General features: G+C 42.6%; 1 protein-coding gene across 4 annotated transcripts in view; it reads left to right on the top strand.

The window, feature by feature from the left end:
• The window catches only part of KANSL3 (KAT8 regulatory NSL complex subunit 3), a 2,067,031-nt gene that overhangs the window by 697,409 nt on the left and 1,347,319 nt on the right, over positions 1 to 22,303 (top strand). For all 4 annotated transcript variants that reach the window (XM_044084373.1, XM_044084371.1, XM_044084372.1 and 1 more), the window contains exon 9: positions 20,944 to 21,015. In XM_044084373.1, coding sequence (XP_043940308.1) covers positions 20,944 to 21,015 — 72 coding nt within the window. The remainder of the gene's footprint in view (positions 1 to 20,943; positions 21,016 to 22,303) is intronic.

Here is a 22,303-nt window from a genome sequence, read left to right as displayed (position 1 = left end):
TATGGGCAATTCAACCTGTTCCTGTGGAACAGATAGGTTAATAGATAGATTCTATTCCAGACTTTTCCTGGTACCCAGAAAAGAGGGCACTTGGCGCCCAATCCTAGATCTTTCAGTTCTAAACACCTTCCTGGTGGTACCAAAATTCAAAATGCTCACCCTGCAGCAGCTTCTACCTGTGCTAGCCTAAGATGCCTGGTTAGTCACCCTAGACTTAAAAGAAGCTTATCTGCACATCCCTATAAGGGACTCATGCAGGAAATATCTACACTTCAGGACAGGCTCTATGCATTATCAGTTCTCTGCACTTCCCTTTGGCTTATCCACTGGTCCCAAAGTATTCACAAAATGCTTGGCTCCAGCCATTGCTTACTACAGAGAAATATTCAAATTAACCCGTACTTGTACGACTGCCTGATTCAGGCAGACAGTCAGGAAATGGTGTTGCAGCACTTTACATTTGTAAAAACCCTTCTAACCTCCCTGGGAGTACACCATCAACGAAAAGAAATCAAAACTAGTCCCCAGTCAAAAGATTGTATTCCTGGGAGCAAGCTTGGACACAGCATCCCAGATGGCATTCCTCACTCCAGAAAAACAAGCCTGACAGACTACTTTACTCAAATGGCCACCAGAACCCAGCTATCCACAAGGAAAATCCTGCAGGCCCTAGGGTTCATGGCCTCATGCATCCTACTAATTCCATATGCCAGACTGCATATGAGGAAACTACAATGGTACTTAAAACGTCTTTGGTGCCAACATTCTCAGGACCTGAAAACCATCATTCGTATTATACCCTGTCTAAGGACAGAGTTTCTTTGGTGGGCAGCAGCGTGCAACCACAACAAGGGATTGCCCTTTACTCAACCCCACGCCCCCCAGACCCTAACCACAGATGCATCAGACTATGCCTGGGGGGCACACATGGACAGCAAGTGCATTCAAGGTCACTGGAGCCCAAGTCAAATTCATCTGCACATCAACCAAAAAGAGATGCTAGCTGTGCAGCACGCTCTAACCGCTTTCAGATCCCTACTCTTACCAGGACACCTACTAGTAAAAACAGACAACACCACAGTTATGTGGTACATCAACAAGTAGGGGTGAACCCACTCTGTAGGCTAGCTATGGCCCTGTGGAACACGGCCTTGGATATGCAGGTCCATCTGCAAGCTCAATTCCTGCCAGGCAAACAAAACTCACTGGCAGGCAACTTAAGCAGAAATCTCCTAGACCCACATGAGTGGCATTTAGAGCCCAGCACTTTCAACCTTTTGATTCAGAAATGGAGGCCCCCAGAGGTGGATCTCTGTGCCTCCCCCTGCAATCACCAGTTCAGCAAATTCTGCACCAGGACACCTTACAGCAGGGCCTGGAAAGTGGATGCCCTATCATTCCAGTGGGTAAGTCTCTCAGTCTATGCCTTTCCCCTCTGCCCTTCTCTCAAGAGTATTGCTCAAGATAAGACAGGACAGACCAAGGACAATTCTGATTGCCCCAGACTGGCCATGCCAGCACTGGTACCCACTGCAGCACAGCCTGTCACCGGTGCCACCCTGGCACCTACACCAGAACCCAACCTTGCTCTCTCAGCAGAGGGGACATATCTTGCATCTGCAACTGCAAACCCAAAATCTTGCAGCCTGGCTTATTCCTTGAATTCTCCCCCAGTAACCAGCCTAAGCAAGCAGATGCTGGAATGTCATTCTTGAAGCCAGAAGACCCAGTACAAGGAAATCCTATGCTGATAAGTGGAAAAGGTACCGCTCCTGGGATTCAATCTAAAGAAGAGGACACAACTCTACCCTCCCTGCCTGTAATCCCGGATTACTTAGCAGATCTACTCCACAGAGGCCTATCCTTTTCCTCTATTAAGATCTATGCCTCTGCCATCTCGGCTCATTACAACTCTGAGCCACCCCTGTTCTCTCACCCGCTCATCAAGCAGTTCCTGAGGGGGGCAAACAACTTAAGGCCACCAAGGAGAGCACCCACCCCTGCTCGGGACCTTAACTTTGTACTGGAAAAGCTCAGACTACCCTCTTTTGAGCCTGCAGCAACAGCAGACTTAAAATTCGTCTTTTGGAAAATAGCATTGCTCCTGGCCATCACCTCAGCAAGAAGAGTGTCTGAGCTACAAGCACTGCTACAAGCACTTATGGCCATGGAACCCTTCATTATTTTTCATGCTGACAGGGTCTCCCTCAAGACTAACCCTTCCTTTATGCTCAAAGTGGTGTCCAGCGTGGCTCTCAACCAATCTATACATTTGCCAACCTTTTTCCCTAATCCTCAAAATAAAGGGGAAAGGATCCTGCACTCCTTGGACGTGCACAGACAGCTCAGATTCTACCTGGGTAGGACTAAGCCCTTCAGGAAATCTGACCAGTTACTACTCAGTTTTACACCAGGGGCAGAGGGCAAGGCCATTTCAAAACAGACAATTTCCAAATGGATAGCACACTGTTTCCATTTCTGCTGCAAACACCATGGAAAACAAACCCCTCAGGGGATCAAAACTCATTCCACTAGGGAAACGTCTGCAGTATTCCTCAGGGGTGTCCCTACCAGGGACATTCTGGAGGCTGCTACCTGGAGTTCTGTACACACATTCACCAAGCATTACCACCTGCCTATATTTTCCAGATCCAGGGCGGGTTTTGCAACTGCAGTCCTGCAGGGCATACTAGCCAGCCCAAACACTTCTTGACTGCCTCCACCTTTTCTACAGCTTTGGGACTCAACCCAAGTATGATGACTGCAACAGTAAAACACGAAGAATGTAGTACAGTTGTGTACACTTACCATAAATGTAGATGTTTGAGTGTATTCACTGTTGCAGTTCTGGATGTTCTTCATGTTTCACTGTTGCAGTCATTACATTTGGGTAATCTGCTTGTAGGTTGCCCTCAGTCGGCCTGAATTCCAAAGTCTTAGGTCCTGCGTTGGTTGCTGTTTTCTCTTCCATGACATCAGGTCGTCAGGGGTATAAAACATGTAGCCGACGCCATTTTCTTTAGTCTTTCTTGCCGTGCAGTGCCTGAATCAGAAGCATTTCGCAAGTGCCGGTTGGCCAACTACTGAAATATTTGAATTTGAGTTTCAGACCGAAGTTTTCACTAAAGCTAAGTACCCCATTGGGGAAACTTTTTTCTTGCTTTTTACCGATGTCAGAAAAAGTTAATAATTATATTACTTGTGGGAAGCAAATACCTCGTAAGGATTTCCATTTATACTGTATTCCTTGCCTAGGCCCTGATCACAACGTGCCTGGCTGTCGGTTTTGTGCTAGATTTAACCAACGCACTATTAAGCGTCGGTATATTTTTGCATTAAAGTATTTTGGAAACAGATTGTGAACTACCCAGAAATGTCGTATGATAGCAGTCTGACTACCGAAGTACATAAAAAATGCAAAGAAAAGGACAGAGAAAGGCAGTCAAGATCCAAAACCGACAACGAAGCTTCTCCTAAGCCAGTCGCCGGTTTGCCGGTACTCATTGAGGCGCTTTAGCAGCCCCTGATACCCGCTACCTTCGAGTCGCAGGCCTCTACCGACACCCATGTGGAGTCCGGCATGCCGCAAGATATTCAGGGTATTGGAACGACGGATGTATCTCCCTCGGATGGGTCTGGAGCCACTGAGCAGGCACCGGTTTCCGAGGGTGTATTCAGACCTCAACATTTGTATATCAAACCGACGACAGCTGCAAAACCAAAGACAAAAGCAACTTCTAAGACTAAAAACCGACGCATGAGCCACGTGCACAGGCCTCTGCCTAAACAACAGATGATCAAAATGACTGAAGACCTTATTACCTTGATCAGGGGTACCCATCCCCCTCTTGATAAGTGGCTTAGGCAAGACACTGATTATGAATCTCCAGATCAGGTTTCTATTTCTTCTGATTCCTCTTCTGATCAGGAATTATCTATACCTCCCTATGAGGATTCTGATGCTGAGGAGTCTATTCCATTATTATTATGGATTATTCATTTGGAGAAACCTTGCATACTTTGAGGGAGCATTTTCACTGGGAGAGTCAAGACTTCCCAGAATCACAAAAGAGACTCGGGGATTTCCTTCTACTTCCTCAGCACAGGCCTTTAGCTATTCCCCCTGTTTTAGATATTGTGGATGATGTGTTTTCAGAGTCAAGCTTGACACCTGACTCCTTACCTCCGGCTCCCAGTAAGCCTGACAGATATTACAGGGTCCCCGACTCACATAAATTTTTATTTAGAAACCCTGCTGCTGATCCTGAAACTATTTCACAGGGTCCAAAGGGAGTTAAGGCCTTAACAGCATAAAATCCAACCCCCTCTGACAGAGATTCAAGGGCACTGGACAGATGGGGAAAAAAGGTTTATACATCTGCAACCTTGGCAATCAGGGCCTTAAACTGTCAATTTCATATGCTTAAGTACCAACAACATGTTATGGGATTGCTGAAACAGAAAATGCTATTGCTTTCAGAATGTGCAGAAAATAAAGAGTTGCAGGAATTATTGCATGCAGCTGAACAAGTTGGAAAGCATACTTTAAAATGTGGTTTTGATTCCTTAGAGGCCTCCTGCAGGGCTGCAGTTGCTGGATCTGTGATTAGAAGGCATGCCCGGTTAAAGGAACAAAATTTACCTGATCATGTTAAAGCTAAATTGCTAGATGCACCTTTACAGCATGATTCTCTGTTTGGTATTAAGGCAGAAGAGGTTTTAAAGAAAATGGAAGACAAAGCTAAGGCTATGCAAACTGTCAAAGACTTCTTACAAGTGCAGCCACCAAGATTCAGTAGACACTGCCCTACAAAAAATTTGTCCTTTCCTGTGTCAGACAGAGCTCAAAGGGGCAAATCCAGATGCCCTAAGGGTTCCAGATACCAGGCGCAAGATTCATACAGGTCAAAGCAATGGGCCGCTTCCACCTCCAAATCTGGAGGAGATAAAGCGCAAACCTACAGAAAGCAATCCCAATGACTTCCCTCTGCCTGCACCAAGCACATCTTTTGGCAGCACCCATAGGGGGAAAATTAGCACTTTTTGCTCAAAATTGGCATTTAATAACCCAGGACAAGTGGGTACTAAACATCGTATCACAGGGATACAGATTCCATTTCCACACTCTGCCGATGGCAAATGGTTGGCCAGATCTGCCAAAAAATCAATGGGCAGAGGCACAGAAACAAGTTACGTCCCTCATGGATATGGGGGCCATTCAGACAGTACCAGAACAGGAAAAAGGACAAGGTTTTTACTCGACTGTTCTTGGTACCCAGAAAGGACAAGGCCTGGCGGCCAATACTGGATTTATCAATTTTGAACACATACCTGGACGTTCCAAAATTCAAAATGCTGATTTTGCAGCAGCTTCTGCCCATGCTGGGCAAGAATTCTTGGCTGGTGACTTTAGACCTAAAAGAGGCATATCTGCATGTCCCAATAAGACAATCATGCAGAAGATACCTCAGATTCAAGGCTGGCTTAATGCATTACCAATTCTCTGCACTGCCCTTTGGCATATCTACTGTGCCCAGGGTCTTTACAAAGTGCCTGGCACCAGTAATTGCATTTTGCAGACAAAGAAGTAAACAAATATATCCTTACTTGGACAACTGTCTCATTCAAGCAGAGAACAAGGACACTCTTCTTCGACAACTGGCGTTTGTGAAAAGGCTTCTAACTTGCCTAGGGTACACAATAAACGAAAAGAAATCACAACTAGTACCCTCTCAAAGGATAACATTCCTGGGTGCAAGCTTGAATACAACTGCCCAGATGGCTTACCTCACGCCAGACAAGATAGCAACTGACTACTACTTCAAACTGAGGGCAACTGACTACTACTTCAAACTGATGGCAACAAAAACCCAGTCTTCTGCAAGATAAATTCTGCAGGCTCTGGGCTTCATGGCATCCTGCATTCTACTGACTCCATATGTCCAATCTGCATATGAGGAAACTTCAATGGTACCTAAAAAGTTTATGGAGTCAACATTCTCACAGTCTTTAAACAATGATTCCTCTCATTCCCTGCCTGCAACAGGAGTTTCTATGGTGGGCAAAGGCATGTCACCAAAACATGGGACGGCCATTCACTCTACCCCCTGCCAGCCAAACCATAACAACAGACGCATCAGATTATGCCTGGGGGGCCCACATGGCAGGAAGATGCATTCAGGGCATATGGTCACCAAAACATATGCATCTACATATCAACCAGAAAGAGGTGCTAGCTGTTCAAAATGCCCTAACAGCCTTCAAGAACTTACTTCATCCAGGACAACTACTGATAAAGATGGACAACACCACAGTCATGTGGTATATAAACAAGCAAGGGGGCACACATTCATACCCCCTTTGCAGATTAGCCATGGCACTGTGGGGCACAGCTTTGACCTTCCAAATACATCTTCAAGCTCAATTCTTGCCAGGAAAAGAAAACACTCTGGCAGATGATTTAAGCAGAAATCTTATGGATCCCCACGAGGGAAACTAAATCCACAAGTCTTCAAAGCATGATAACACAAAAATGGGGGAACCTAGGTATAGATCTATTTGCCTCTCCTCAAAATTATCAATTGAAAAGATTCTGCACGAGGACTTATCACAGACAAGCATGGAAAGTAGAAGCCCTATCCTTCAGTTGGAAAAACCTATCGGTTTACACCTTTACTCCTCTGCCTCTTCTCCCCAAGGTCCTCCTAAAAGTCAGACAAGAGAAGCCAAAGATTATACTAATTGCCCCGGACTTGCCCCGCCAGTACTGGTACCCAATCCTAAGGAACTTGTCTCAGTACCCAGCCTGGACCTTCCCTCAAAGACCTCAACTACTGCCCCGACAAAACAATCAGATCCTGCACAATCAACTACAGACACTGAACCTGGCAGCATGGCTGATCATGTAGTTATACAAACAACACCGTTCAGTAAAGCTGTGATGGATGTCATTTTGGAAGCCAGAAGGCCTAGTACCAGAAAATCTTATGCTGACAAATGGAAGAGATTCTGTGCTTGGAATCAAGCACAAGGAACTGATACAGCAGAACCAAATATTCCTCAGATATTACAATACTTAACTGAGATGCTTGACAAAGGCATATCTTTCTCCTCAATAAAAATCCATGCCTCTGCCATTTCGGCTCATTACAATACAGAGCCACCAATCTTTTCTCATCCTTTACTAAAGCAGTATCTTAGAGGAGCCAAAAATGTAAGGCCTCCTAGGAGATCACCATTACCTGCAAGGGACCTCAATTATGTGTTGGAAAAGCTCACCCTGCCTCCATTTGAACCAGCTGCTACCGCTGATATAAAGTTCTTATCATGGAAAACAGCTCTGCTACTAGCAATTACTTCAGCAAGAAGAGTTTCAGAGCTACAACCCCTCATGGCAGTAGAGCCTTTTATCATATTTTACCCAGACATAGTGTCTCTGAGAACAAATCCCTCTTTTATGCCTAAGGTGGCCTCCAGTATGGCTCTTAACCAAACAATTCATCTGCTAACTTTTTATCCTAATCCGCAGAACAAAGGGGAGAGAATTCTGCATTCCTTGGACATACACAGACAGCTAAGATTCTACTTGAGCAGGACTAAAGCTGTAATAAAAACTGAGCAATTATTAGTGTCATATGCTACAGGATCAGAAGGAAAGGCAATTTCAAAGCAGACAATTTAAAAGTGGATAAGCCATTGCATCCATTTCTGCTACTTACACCATGGTAAACCTGTGCCCAAGGGCATTAGATCTCATTCCACCAGAGCTGCAGCTACTTCAGCAGCCTTTCTCAGAGAAGTACCAATCAAAGACATTCTAGAGGCTGCTACTTGAGTTCTGTTCACACGTTTACAAAGCATTATCATTTGCCTGTCTACTCTAAGTCCAGGGCAGGCTTTGCCACTGCAGTTCTGCAGGACTTTATAGCCGCACCTAATGCTGTTTTGCTCCAGCCTCCCAACCATAGCTTTGGGATTCTACCCAAATGTAATGACTACAACAGTGAAACACGAAGAACATAGTACAGTTGTGTACACTTACCATAAATGTAGATGTTCAAGTGTATTCACTGTTGCAGTCCAGGTTACCATCCCCCTGTCATTCTGGAGTTTATCTTTCCTTTTCTATCTTCTGCAACCTATGTGGTGTATTTGCTTTTAGATGAAGGTAAAGTTTAAATTGATGCATGTATGTATGTGTGTATATATATATATATATATATATATATATATATATATATATATATATATATATATATATATATATATATATTGGCTACCTTTTTGGGGGCAAGAAAAACTAAAGAAAATGGCGTTGGCTGCATGTTTTATACCCCTGACTACCTGACGTCGTGGAAGAGAAGACAGCAACCGATGCAGGACCAAAGAATTTGGAATTCAGGCCGACTGAGGGCAACCTGCCAGCAGATTACCCGAATGTAATGACTGCAACAGTGAATACACTCGAACATCTACATTTATGTTAAGTGTACACAACTGTACTTTTCCCACCCTCCAGCCCCCTTCTCTCTCTCCTCTTTGTATATAATACTCACCCCTGGCAGGGGTATTGGTATTTACTTTTTACTGGTGGTGATTTTTCCATCATAGCTTAGCTCCCTATTGGAAGGCTCCTGACATTTGGGGCAAGAAAAACTGATGTAATGGCATTGGCTGCCTGTGTTTATACCCCTGACGACCTGACGTCAGACCTGGAGCGACAGCAACCGACACAGAAATACTAAGTCTCTGGTATTCGGGCCTACTGAGGGCTACCTGCAGGCAGATAACCCAAGTGTGAAGACTGCAACAGTGAATACACTCGAACATCTACATTTATGGTAAGTGTACACAACTGTACTATACACCTCCACCTTTTGCTCTTTCATGTTCAGTGGGAGGTCAGAACATATGAAAGGCATTGCAGCCATGCAGTGCCAGAGTGCTTTCCATGGCTTTGAACCACGTTTCAGTAACTGCATAAATGTCAGCATTCTCCAGGGTGAGGAGAGCTTCCAGGGAATGCAGTTTCCAGTTGAAACTCAGCATTGAGCAGTAACAACTGTAGCCTGATGTCCTTCATGGATGCATCTGCAGTCATAACAAATGGGTTGTCCTGTCATCAGGCAGCCCTTCGGTCGGCCGGATTCCAAAGTCTGGGTCCGGCTTCGGCTGATGTCGCACTTCACCCGACGTCATCTCTGCTGGTCTTCGGGTATAAAGGCATCAGCCGACGCCATTTTCCTCAGTCTTTCTTGCCGCGTGGCGCCCGAAGCAGAAGCTGTTCGCAAGTGCCGGTCGGTCAGATCCAGAGATTACTACTACCGAATACTACTTCAAGACTTCTAAAAAGCTAAGTACCCCGTTGGGGACTCTTTCTTGCCTCAGCCGATGTCAGAAAAAGTCAATAACTGTTTAACTTGTGGGAAACAAATACCTCATAAAGATTTCCACTCTTACTGTTTGCCTTGCTTAGGCCCAGACCACGACGTAGCAGCCTGTTCGGCCTGCGCTTCCTTCAACCGACGAACGCTTAGGCGTCGGTCGGAGTTTGCTGAACAGTTTTTCGGCTCAGATTTTGCGTACATTATGCCGACTACCCAAATTGTTAAAAAACGCAAAGAAAAAGACCGACACTCGCGGTCCGCGGTTTCGGCCGAAACCACGGTTAAGCAAGCCGCGAGTGTCTCGGTTTCGGCCGAAACCGAGAAAACTGGTCAATCTTCAGCCGAATCCTTGACTACTACTGAGGCTCCTGCTACCTTACCTGAATCAGCCTCAGAAATTTTGCCTACAACTGTGGTTCCTACTGATTTATCAGACACCATCCCTTTGGATATCTCTACCCCAGCACGTGGTGCTGCTAGGCCTCCTGCAGCCATGTCTATTAAGGCCTTTGCCAGGGCTAAAGCAGCCAAATCAGCTAAATCAGTGCCTGTTAAACCACCCTCAGTCAGGCCCACTTCTAGTTCACAAATGCTTACTTTGGCAGAAGATTTAATATCCTTAATTAGGGGATCCCAATCTCACCCAGACAGGGCCTCTCAGCCCCCAGAAAAGAGACCTAGGGCAGAGCCCCCCGAGCCTGTGTCCTCTGATGATTCTGCGGATGACTCAGACATTACAGACCAGCCAGAGGCTCCTTTTTCCAATTATGAAGATTCAGATGCTGAAGAATCCATTCCAGCTGCCTCTCCACCAGAGGAATTCTCCTTTGGGGAAACCTTACATGCCATGAGAGAACAATTCCAATGGCAGGGACAAGATTTCTGTGATTCAAGAAAAAGGCTTAGGACTTTTCTGCACTTACCACAACATAGGCCCTTAGCTATACCTCCTGTCCTGTCTGTTGTGGACGATGCATTTAATGATGTCTGCACTGCACCTGATTCTTTACCCCCAGCCCCTGCCAAACCAGATAGATTTTACAGGGTGCCAGACACTCATCACCACCTATACAAGGCCCCACTAGCAGACCCCGAAACTATATCCCAGGGGCCTAAGGCAGTAGCCTCGACCACAGCAAAAACCCTATTCCTCTGAAAGGGAATCCAGGTCCTTAGAGAGATGGGGGAAAAAGTCTACACCTCTGCTACTCTCTCAGCTAGAGCTTTAAACTGTCAGTTTCACATGATCCAATACCAAGTGTTTATGCTTGATCAGTTAATTAAAAAGCTGTCCTCTGATGAATCTTTAGATAAGAAATATGTATTAGAAATGGTGAATAACATCCAACAGGTTAGTAACCATTCTTTAAAATGTGGCTATGATGCACTGGAGGCTTCATTTAGATCAGCCATGACTGGCACAGTGATAAGAAGGCATGCATGGTTGAAAGAACAGGTCTTACCGGATCATGTTAAAGCTAAGCTATTGGATGCTCCTATGGATAAGGCCAGTCTATTTGGGGAACCTGCCCAGCAGGTAATGAAGAAAATGGAAGAGAAGGCAAAATCTGTACAAACAGTTAAAGATTTCCTACAGGTTCAGCCCCAAGGTTTAGCAGGAACTGGCCTGCCAAAATTGGTCCTTTCCTGACTCCACAAGATCACAAAGGGGCAGGAACAGACGCTCTAGGGGCAGAAATCAATCCAGAGGAGGTGCCTACAGAGGACGACAGTGGCAAGGCAATAACCGAGGCACAGTCACAACCACTGCCACTGCAACCGGACAATCACAGTGACTTGGCTCTGTCTCCGCCTACCAGGGAGCAATTAGCAGCACCATTAGGCGGAAAGTTAGCCTTATTCTCGAAAAATTGGCACTATATCACAAAAGACAAGTGGATTTTGCAAACTATAGACCAAGGCTACCGGTTCCACTTCCACACGTTACCAGTAAAAAGAGGAATGCCAAACCTGCCCCCAAATCAAAAAATAGAAGCCCTGCACCAAATAGCAGAATTAATAAAAATGAGAGCTGTGGAAAGAGTACCAATAACAGAACAGGGCAAAGGATTCTACTCCAGACTCTTCCTAGTACCAAGAAAAGAGAAAAACTGGAGACCTATTCTCGACCTGTCCATCTTAAACACATTCATCATTGTCCCAAAATTCAAAATGCTGACCCTACAGCAACTTCTTCCCATGCTGGGCAAGGAGTGTTGGCTGGTAACTCTAGATCTCAAGGAGGCATACCTGCACGTCCCCATTCGACCAAATTGCAGAAGATACCTCAGATTTCTTGTAGGATCAGAGCATTATCAATTCTCAGCATTGCCCTTTGGCTTATCTACTGCGCCCAGAGTATTCACAAAATGCCTGGCATCAGTAATCGCTCACTGCAGAGTACAGGGAATCCAAATTTATCCATACCTGGACAACTGCCTGTTACAAGCGGACAACAAAAGCAAGCTGACAACAGATTTACAAAGGGTCATTTACTTGCTACAAGCCCTGGGATACACAGTCAATTTACAAAAGTCAAGGCTGATACCATCCCAGACAAGAACTTTCTTGGGGAATTGGACACAGTAAAACAGATGGCATTCTTAACTGCAGAAAAACAAAAAGAGCTTCCTCTTTACTTCTTGGCATTAACAAAGCAGAACAAACTAACAGCAAGAAAAGTTCTGCAGGCCTTGGGCTTCATGGCATCATGCATAATCTTGGTCCCACATGCCAGACTGCATATGAGAAAGTTACAATGGTACCTAAAGAATTTATGGTCTCAACACAGGCACAGCTTAGAAACAGAAATACCACTAATCCCATGCTTAAAACAGGAGTTCCTATGGTGGGCTCGGGCATGCCAGTCAAACCCAGGCTTACCCTTCCACAGCCTTCGAGCAAACCAAACCATCACAACGGACGCCTCAGACCTAGGATGGGGGGCACACATGCTGGACAAATGCGTGCAAGGACTGTGGACTCAGGACCAGCTATACCTGCACATAAACCAAAAAGAAATGCTGGCAGTAAAACTGACAATCCTAAAATTCAGACCATTCCTCAAAGAAGGCCATTTGATGATAAGGACAGACAACACCACAGTCATGTGGTACATCAACAAACAGGGAGGCACTCATTCGTACCCACTATGCAGAATGACTTTGGACCTTTGGAATCTGGTTCTCAGCTACAACATCCAGTTACAGGCAATATTTGTACCGGGAAAAGAGAACACCCTAGCAGACATTTTAAGCAGAACCACTTCGGATGCTCACGAATGGATGCTACACCCGGACATCTTCAAGGCCATCACAAAGAAATGGGGAATGCCACAAATAGATCTATTCGCTTCCCCACTAAATCACCAGCTCAAAACATTCTGCACAAGGACATTCCACCCACTTGCATGGAAGGTGGACTCTCTATCCTTCAGCTGGAAAGGCCTGACAGCATATGCATTTCCACCTCTTCCCTTGATGCACAAGGTACTACTGAAAATCAAAGAGGAACGTCCAAGGATAATTCTGATAGCTCGAACTGGCGAAGACAACACTGGTACCCATAGCTGAGGAGCATGTGTTGGGAGAAAATGTGGTCAATAGCCCTGATGCCTCTGATGTTAACTCAGAACAACTACAACATCATACATCCAAACCTAAAAACCTTGCAACTGACTGCCTGGAACATCACATAGCAGTAACTAACCCAGACCTTTCACAAAGGGTTAAAGACATTATCCTTGAAGCCCGCAGACCTTCAACAAGAAGGAACTATGCAGGAAAATGGAAAAGGTTCGTCATTTGGAGTACTGAAAGAGGAAAAGATGTGTCGAACATAGATATTGCTAACATTCTGGAGTACTTGGCAGAGCTTCTACATACAGGCCTGTCCTATTCCTCCATCAAGATACATGCATCAGCTATTTCAGCAGAATACAGCTTTGATCTTCCTGTCTTTTCACATCCTCTACTCAGGCAGTTCCTCAGAGGGATCAAGAATGTAAAACCTCCTAGGAAACCACCATTACCAGCATGGGACTTGAATTTTGTACTAGAAAAGTTGACACTCCCTCCGTTTGAACCAGCAGCAACAGCAGATCTACAACACCTGTCATGGAAAACTGCTTTCCTACTGGCTATTACTTCAGCAAGGAGGGTTTCGGAACTACAGGCCTTAATGGCAGTGCAACCCTTCCTAATCTTCCATCAAGATAGGGTGTCCATGAGAACTAATCCTACATTTATGCCTAAGGTGGTATCCAGAGTGTCTTTAAACCAGGCAATACACCTACCTACCTTCTTTCCCAATCCACAAAACAGAGGTGAAAGAATAATGCATACCTTGGATGTACATAGACAGTTACGCTACTACCTGGACAGAACCAAAGGTAACAGAAAACTGACCAGCTCTTTGTAGCCTATGCAACAGGAAGGGAAGGAAAAGCAATTTCAAAACAGACAATCTCCAAATGGATAGGAAATTGCATAAGATTCTGTTACTCCTACCATGGAAAACCAATTCCACAGAACATAAGACCTCATTCTACAAGGGCTACAGCCACTACCACAGCTTTCTTAAGAGGAGTGGCAACCAAGGACATTATTGAGGCGGCTACTTGGACCTCCGTGCATACATTTGCCAAGCATTATAATTTACCTCTATATTCTAGATCCCGAGCAGGGTTTGCCACTGCTGTACTGCAAGGGATCCTGACTACACCATAATTTTTATTCCTCCTCCCCTAGTTTGGCTATGGTATTCTACCCATTTGTTATGACTGCAGATGCATCCATGAAGGACATAGTACAGTTTTGTACCTACCATAAATGTAGATGTCCGAACTGGATAGCATCTGCAGTCAGGATTACCCTCCCTCCTTCCCCTCTGTGGTACTCCTAGGGTATTTACCCTCCTAATAGCTAGCTGGGGGGGGGGGGAGTCTCTTATGGTGTATTTGTTTGTATATATGTACATATATGTTTATTTTTTGTGTTTGCCTTCTACTATTTTGGAAACATTGGCTTTTATCCAAAATTTAGCTTTCCAAGAGGGCAATTGGCATCTGGGGCAAGAAACACTGAGGAAAATGGCGTCGGCTGATGCCTTTATACCCGAAGACCAGCAGAGATGACGTCGGGTGAAGTGCGACATCAGCCGAAGCCGGACCCAGACTTTGGAATCCGGCCGACCGAAGGGCTGCCTGACGACAGGACAACCCATTTGTTATGACTGCAGATGCTATCCAGTTCGGACATCTACATTTATGGTAGGTACAAAACTGTACTTTCTGAGTAGTTTTTGTTATGCTGGAAGGTTTGACTGTATGGCAGTGCCTGAAAAAGGCAATATAGGGGATGAATAATGTTTTGGCCAATGTCTGAAAGCCTAGAGATGACAGGTGAAGACAATCCATGGTAAAGCAGCATGGTCTGTCAATGATGTCCTCTCAGGCTGACAAATACTGGACCCCTTTGGAATGACACCAGATAGCTAACCCAATTGTAAAGTCAGTCATTTTCTGCTGGTATTGTGGCATCATGTTGCAGACAGATAGCTGCTCAGTTCTAGGCTCTCACCTGACTGTGACACAATTACTTGAGTTCTATCATGTCTCTATCAGTATAGTCTAAGGAAGTACATTTTAGGTCATTCGTGCCAACATGGACTACGACAGAGTCATACTGGTACTTAGGGGTAACAGACGTGAGTGCTTGCATGATCTGGCAAATCCTGGCCCCTAAGAGGCAACAAACTGTAACATGTTCCTTACAAGCCTGCTAAGTGGGACATCAGTGTGTCTCACAATGGAATTTCCTATGACCAGAGTACAGGGTTCTGGAGTGCTTCACCTTATGTAATTGGCACCTGAACCTCAGTGAGATGTGGCTTTATATCTTGTGATGGGAATTGTCTTGTTTGTGTGCATGCGGGGTTTCTGAGGACTGCGCCCAAGAGGCCTTTCATGCTTGGGTAAGTTGCATGTGAGCACCTCCACATATGTGGGTGGGTCTACGCATGTGGACCTTTGTGGGTGTGGTGAGTGATGAGTGAGTCGCTGACAACCTGTTGCTTTTTGTGTCTGTATGCAAGAGTCTAGCCTCCAGCATCAGTGTGTAACTACATCTCTCACATACTGTATTTGTCTGAGAATTAAGTAGATGTCAGTGTACATAAGGCAGCTGATACACTACCTCAGGATGCTCATGTCCACCAAGCTGGAAGCAGAGATGTCAGGAAAGTGTCCATCCATGGTTGCAGGACCTGATGTGCACTTGAAATGGATAGGATTAGAGGATGTTTGTAACTGGGAAAGGTGCTCATCTGGTGTAACCTGCAGCTAACTTAACCGTAAGTGCTGGCCAGCGCCCAAACCAGATGCTCTCTCTGAGCAGCAATAGTCCTGGGTGCTATAATAAGGTAAGGTACACCCGAATTGTCTTATATAAATGCTGCTCACAGTGCAAACCAATTGCCCCATGAGTAATGCAGGACTGAGGTAAAGGTCTGTAGTGTTTTTATAGTGAAATTTCAACTTGTAAAAGACACCAGTAACCACCACTGCATGAAGAGCAATGTCTGGCAAAATGAGGCATATATATGATCAGAAAGAAGAGCAAGTTTAAACACTGTTCCCTAAAGCCAGTCAAGTAAGCACACAATGAGATTCCCACCAGCAATTCCCATCTTAAATAGATGAAATCAGCCTTCTTCTACTAGAAGAGTGCAAACTTTGACTCGCTTAACATAAAATGACTGGTTTGGTGCCCAAGTGTTAAGGAATGTCAAACAGATGCCCAATACTAAAACAGCAGATACAAAGTATTTCAGTGCAGAACAGCAGCCCTTACAACAGTCTGAAAATGCAGCTTTAAAGAAATGCAATAAGTAAATTAAATAAATAAATAGCACAGTAAACGTTCACAGGATAATGAAAAAAACAATGTTACCCGATGTTTGCATGTGTACTGGGCATCGGCAGAGTGAGCAGCTCCGTGCAAATGTGCCAAATTTCTACCAGCACTGGAAATACAGAAAACTGACTACTGAGCCCACTGGCCAGTAAAAGACTATGTTTAGATTCCTTTTGAGCTTCCCAACTCAGATAGACCAGGTAAACATCTAAAGTTAAAAGTTAGGTTAGTGCTATACCCCATTTAACAAACCCCCCAAAAATTACATGAATAAAATAGCTCAAAGACAGCAAATGCAGTAGTAAGGTACCTCAGTGCCACCTACTCCAAACTATACAAAACCACTGCACTAGAATGACTAACAAAAACTTGTTCACTGCACCACAATAGCTTGTGGTTTTCCCTCATCAGGCAAATATCACACAGTAGACTGAGCCATCTGCGGTGTGAAAAACATTTCTTATTACTGCAATGCCAGAAGAGTACACACAATTAATTCCGCATTTGTGCAAATGCATAGCATCTAGTCTAACAGTGATTTCATGCAAACAAATCTGGTACCGGCACACTATTTAAAAACAGTGTGTATACATACTTGAATGACAAAAGGTGATAAATGATAAGGATCGTCAATATGCAATTCATATACGGAGTCCTCAGTGTCATAGCTGCCATATAGTGCAAACATATCCTTACTATCGTCATTATGTACTGTGCAAACAAGCTACACAATTAGCAAGTGATAATAAACAGTGCCTTTCTTAGACAGTTATAGGTATACGACTGCAACAGATAAAAATGGATCATCAGTACAATAAAAAGCTAAATGCTTAGTCTTATGCTAAATGTACAGTGAGAAATGGGAACGATAACACTTGCAACCCCCTGCTGATAACACCCCACTCCCCTCCTCATAGCACTCGCTTGCTTTGGTCATTAAGCAATCACACCACACAACATACAAAGTTACAATTGCTCAATAAAAGCATAAGTTAAAAAGACAAGTCGAACTGTGAATAGTTTTATTTTTAATACTTCCATTCAGCAGTGTAAGGTTTTTAGGCACCCAGTTACTGAAAGAAAGAATGTGGGGGAGGGGTGAGAAGCAAAGTTCAGGACACTGTTTTGCTTTCAACTCGTACACTGGGATGGTACCTATGGATAAAAATCCCCACCTCATTTCTCACAAACCAAAGAAACCTCTCTGGCCTTCGTGAAAAGTGAATGCGCCAAAATCAGGGTGCCTTCCTCTATATTATTATTGCACAGTGAAACAAAAGACATAATAAAGGAGTAAAACAAATCCGTTACAAAACATTGCTCCTTATTAATGCGCTACCTCCCTAAGAACATGAATGCACCTACAACTGTTAAGGGACTTTCTAAAAGTAGCAGTAGATCACATATACAGCCACAAACATATTCACACTACCAAAAACAAGTCTTAACGCTCACCACTTTTACACCGGAAAGTTAACTGCTTGAACCTGCCATGGACGGATAATTCTTTCACGCATTGGTCAGTCTCTCTCATGCACACAGACACATTCTGTTCAGTATTCACACGCATAGACATTCTGCTTTCACACACGCACTGTTCATTCGCTCAGGCATCGCAAACTCTCATACACTCAAAGACACAGTCTCATCTGTATTCACAAACACACATACATTCTGCTTTCTTACAAGCAGTGATCATTCTCTCGTCTATCGCTCTCTCATACACACGCATCTTTCATACACACAAAGTCTCTTCTCCATTCACGCACACAGACATTCTACTTCCACACATGCACCGGTAATTCTCATGCATTGCTCATTCTCTCCCATACACACAGACATTTGGCTTTCAGGCATGCAATCCCTAACACACATGCGATCAGAACGATAGTCACACATACACACTCCATGCCTATAAAACTGTACAGGTTGTTGTGGAATCTCTAGTTTTAAAATGTCTGGGAAATTGGGGGTAAACGATTAAATACTGAACAGAGTATGATAGTGGCCTTTTGAAATTTAGACTTCGTAACCGTCAGCGAATGCATGCTAATGCAAAATCTGTTATTCTATCAATTTTCTAAGTCTGTAAGAGTAATATTTAAAAACTGTCCCCATTTTTGAGCCTTTCACCAGAATTCTAGCTGTAAGAGGTATGAAGCACAGTGGTTGGAGACCTAAAAAATCAGCTACAACAAGAGAACACAACCAAGAAAGTATTAAATTACACCAGACAGTATAAGCGGAGGCACAGATTTGTATGCAGTAAAATTATTTGCAATTAACTTACTGAAACAGTGCACGTGATGATAGTTGTCAAGCAGTTCGGCAACACTTTTTCTGGAGGAAATATTTGCTCCAATTATGTTTTCTGTCCTGAAGGAAACAGTGGTAGTAGTACTACAGTTCCACAACAACAGTGATTTATAGCAGCTGTTAACCGGGCCAGTTTTGATAATGTGTATGTCACAGTGGGGGCAGAAGAGGGAACTACTGATTAGACTGTGTCGAAGGAACATCACAAAGGTAGAGACAAAGTCCACCTGAAAGGATGCAGTACAAAAGAAGGGGAGAATGGGCTTCCCTGCCCTACGCTAAGGAAGGGGAGAAATGTAAAAGTGAAAAGCTCTTTAGAGGATTCGTGTAATAGCAGGGCGCTAGGCTGATTTTACCAAGATAAAGGAAAACTTGAGTTTGAGTTGACATGTGTTGGAGCCTGGAGTTTTCCTTTAAACAAAAAAGTGTCACTCAACTTCAGATACATATTTTTTCTGAGATTAAAATTGTTAAATAAACTGTTAACTGTTCTTAACCTTGACAATGCTTCTGATCTGTTTCATGTTTTAAACCAACATCCAAATATTAAACAATCAAATGTTAGACCTTTCTGCTTTTCCTCCTAACAAAGAATTAAAAGTGTGGTATTTTCTTTGTCAGAAAGCACCATCAATTGATAAACTAAGAATTTAAAACTGCCAAAAGTTTGCTTTCCTGTTTTAAATCAAATAAACTGTATAATAAAGTGTAAATATAAAGACCACCAAATAAATAGTGAAACTCTTGATAGCTCAGTTATAGAGTTAACTAATATCAGTTAGACCAGAATCAGAAACATATTAATTCACTAAAATGTTAAATATAAGGGATACGCTTTTGCACACATCTTACTGGTTAAGAATGAATCCATCACTGGATGTAGACAGCCTGAACCAAACTAAGTATGAATATCAAGACAACCCCTCTGAAAAATAAAAGTTACACTGTACATAATTTGATTTTAAGTAGTGGTACATGATCCCATTTAAACTAGCTAACTACTTTCCAAACCTTCCATCTTCTTGTAAGGCATGGGAAGAAATGGATACAGACATATATTCTGGAAATGCAAATGTTCAAAGCAGCTGTGGAACTCCCTTGAATCTAAATTAAAACTTTTATACCACCAAGAAAATGCCTTTTCATGGAAATTTAGCATTTTTCATATAGCTCTAAAAATATATTTTTAAAAGACTTGTGCATACTAATACCTCTGTTTATGTTAATCAAATTATATATTACCCAAAATTTGCTAGACTTGAAACTCTTCAATTGGACTGAGTTTAGGAGTGAAGCTGCCAAATATGGTAAAGGCTATACAATTGTCTAAGAAAACAAAAAGCAGTGCTTGTATTTCCAAAACTGCTGGCCAAAAATATTGGATATTGTTACACGAACAAACATTTCCCATATACCAATCAATATATATACCAACTTGAAAAGAAAAGCCACATGAAATTTCTTTAAAAAAGAGAGAGAAGACTTTAATATGAGTAATCATAACTGTACTATCCTTACTGTCATACCAACAAAATTAGACTTTCTACTGATCCCTTTTATTATTACCCATAAACTTCTTTTCTCTTTAATTATAATCCACTTAGAACTCATTGTCAGTTAAATATTCCTTTCTCTTTTCTTTCTTTTTTTTCATTTTTATCAGTTGTAATGTAAGTAGTTTATAAAGAGTTTGTTTTCAAGTTTTCAATTAAAGTGCTTAATGTTTTGTGTGTTATGCTTTTTTTCTGGAATATAAATTGCGTATTATAAAATCTTGACACTAAAGCTATTGTAAAAATATATATTGGTACTTCTGAGAGAGATAAGAAAATAACAATGCATGAAGCAACCTGTTGAGCATGTTTGCATGGGTTTGGATTTTTTTTATGGTTTAGGAACTGAAGCAGAAAGGCAAAGGGAACTGGAAGAGGGAGGCCACTGAACAGTAGTGTCAAATGTACTATCAAAATTGTAGAAAAGGAAATGAAAGGAGATAAATGAGTCTATTAACCTTCTCTGTTTGGTGTTGGTGGTGGTAGGGTTAATTTATGTACTGTGCCACTGTACCCTTTAAGTAACCCATATATTCTAATATACTGTTGTTGTTTCCCGTGTTCTAAGTATTCTAGACTTTGGAGTGCAGATTGATGTCATTGTTAAATTGTAACAGTACTTCATTAATGACATGTATCCTGTTTTTTGTTGAGTAGTAACAGATGCATTTTTTTCAATAGTAAATTAAACTGATCTATTCATTTCAGCAAATATTCATGAATGTTTATAAATATCAAAAATTAAATGTTTTTGTTTAATATTTTATCTTTCAGGTTCACAGTCATTTTACACACAAGCCGATTATTCTAATTGGCTGGAATATTGGAGCTCTGATAGCATGTCATGTAAGTATTCAATCTATTGTTAAAAAAGTGCAGCTGTGTGAGAGAATATTGTCACATCTGATAAATATAAAATCCTGACTATTGTATGGAAGAAATTTCCAGTTTTGTCAGTCATCTACTCTTTGCATGAACCATACGAGTAAGCATTTTACTTACAAAAGTAAGGACCAGTGGCGGCAAACAAATGGGTCCTATAGATATCCATATTGTGTTCTACAAAGTATTTGTAGAAATAATGGACCTCTGACGTAAAAATGTACAGTGTTATATGTAGAAGTAGCTCTATGGCAGATGCAGTGACCATTCTGTTTAGTTTATTAAAAGTAAGACTTGAATAGTTGCAGTGCACCAAATGTTAACTGCTGACTTCACCAGGGGCATTATATCAGAGGAAAGGAGCTCTGAGCTACCCTTTTTAAGGACATGACTGTAGCATTGCAAGTGAACCATTCAGATCTTACCACAGAATGTCTTTTCCAGCAAGTCACAGGACTTTTGATACCTCAGTCATGAGCTCCAGATTTTTTTTTTCACACTTTTCCTTCTACCACTGCCACCATTGTTAATTTGAAGTACTTCATATCATGGCATGAGCTCAAAGTAGGTGTAGGAGCACATAATTACTATTTTAACTATATATATTTTCAATAAATTTGCATTCATTTTTTTTCTACTGGTTTATGATGCTCATTGGTCTTGGTATCCTCTGCATTGTCCGAATAGTTGCCATTCTATATTTTTGAAAACACAGATGGCCAACATGAAATGCTGCAAGACCTCTATGTGCAATATATTTTCCGTGCTGGGTGAAGTATAGTGTTTTAACTGTGGTGCATATCATTGTTAAGTTTAATCTATTTATTTTATTTAGTATTTGTTTACTGGAAAAGTCCGACTGGGATGCTAGCCTTACTCCTTTTCAGTGAAGGCCTGGGGAGAAAGGCTCCACAGTTAGTGAACACACATTGCAGTAGCATACAGGATAACAGTAGATTACAAATATAAGAGGTCACATGCAGTTTACTACAAGTATGATAATATAAAGGATTGCAGGATAGACATATTTTAAAGTGCTTCTATTTAGAATTAATAAAAACATGGATACATTAGAAGATAGAGTAATAAAAGGTGAGCTGAATTTAAAGGAGGACAAGAGTAAGAGCCGGGTGAGTGAGTAATGGAGGAAGACACAATTTAAAAGGAAGTAGGGTTGTAAGTAATTAGTGTTGATACAAGATAAAATAGAACGAAAAACAGAAGGCTGTTCTGTATATTAGTCATGGCTATG

This window comes from Protopterus annectens, chromosome 9.part0, assembly GCF_019279795.1.
Source record: "Protopterus annectens isolate FY-2018-M chromosome 9.part0, PAN1.0, whole genome shotgun sequence".
NCBI classification, from domain to species: Eukaryota; Metazoa; Chordata; order Ceratodontiformes; family Protopteridae; genus Protopterus; species Protopterus annectens.
Note: the sequence above shows the minus strand (reverse complement) of the source record. Positions and strands in the feature narration are given on the sequence as shown.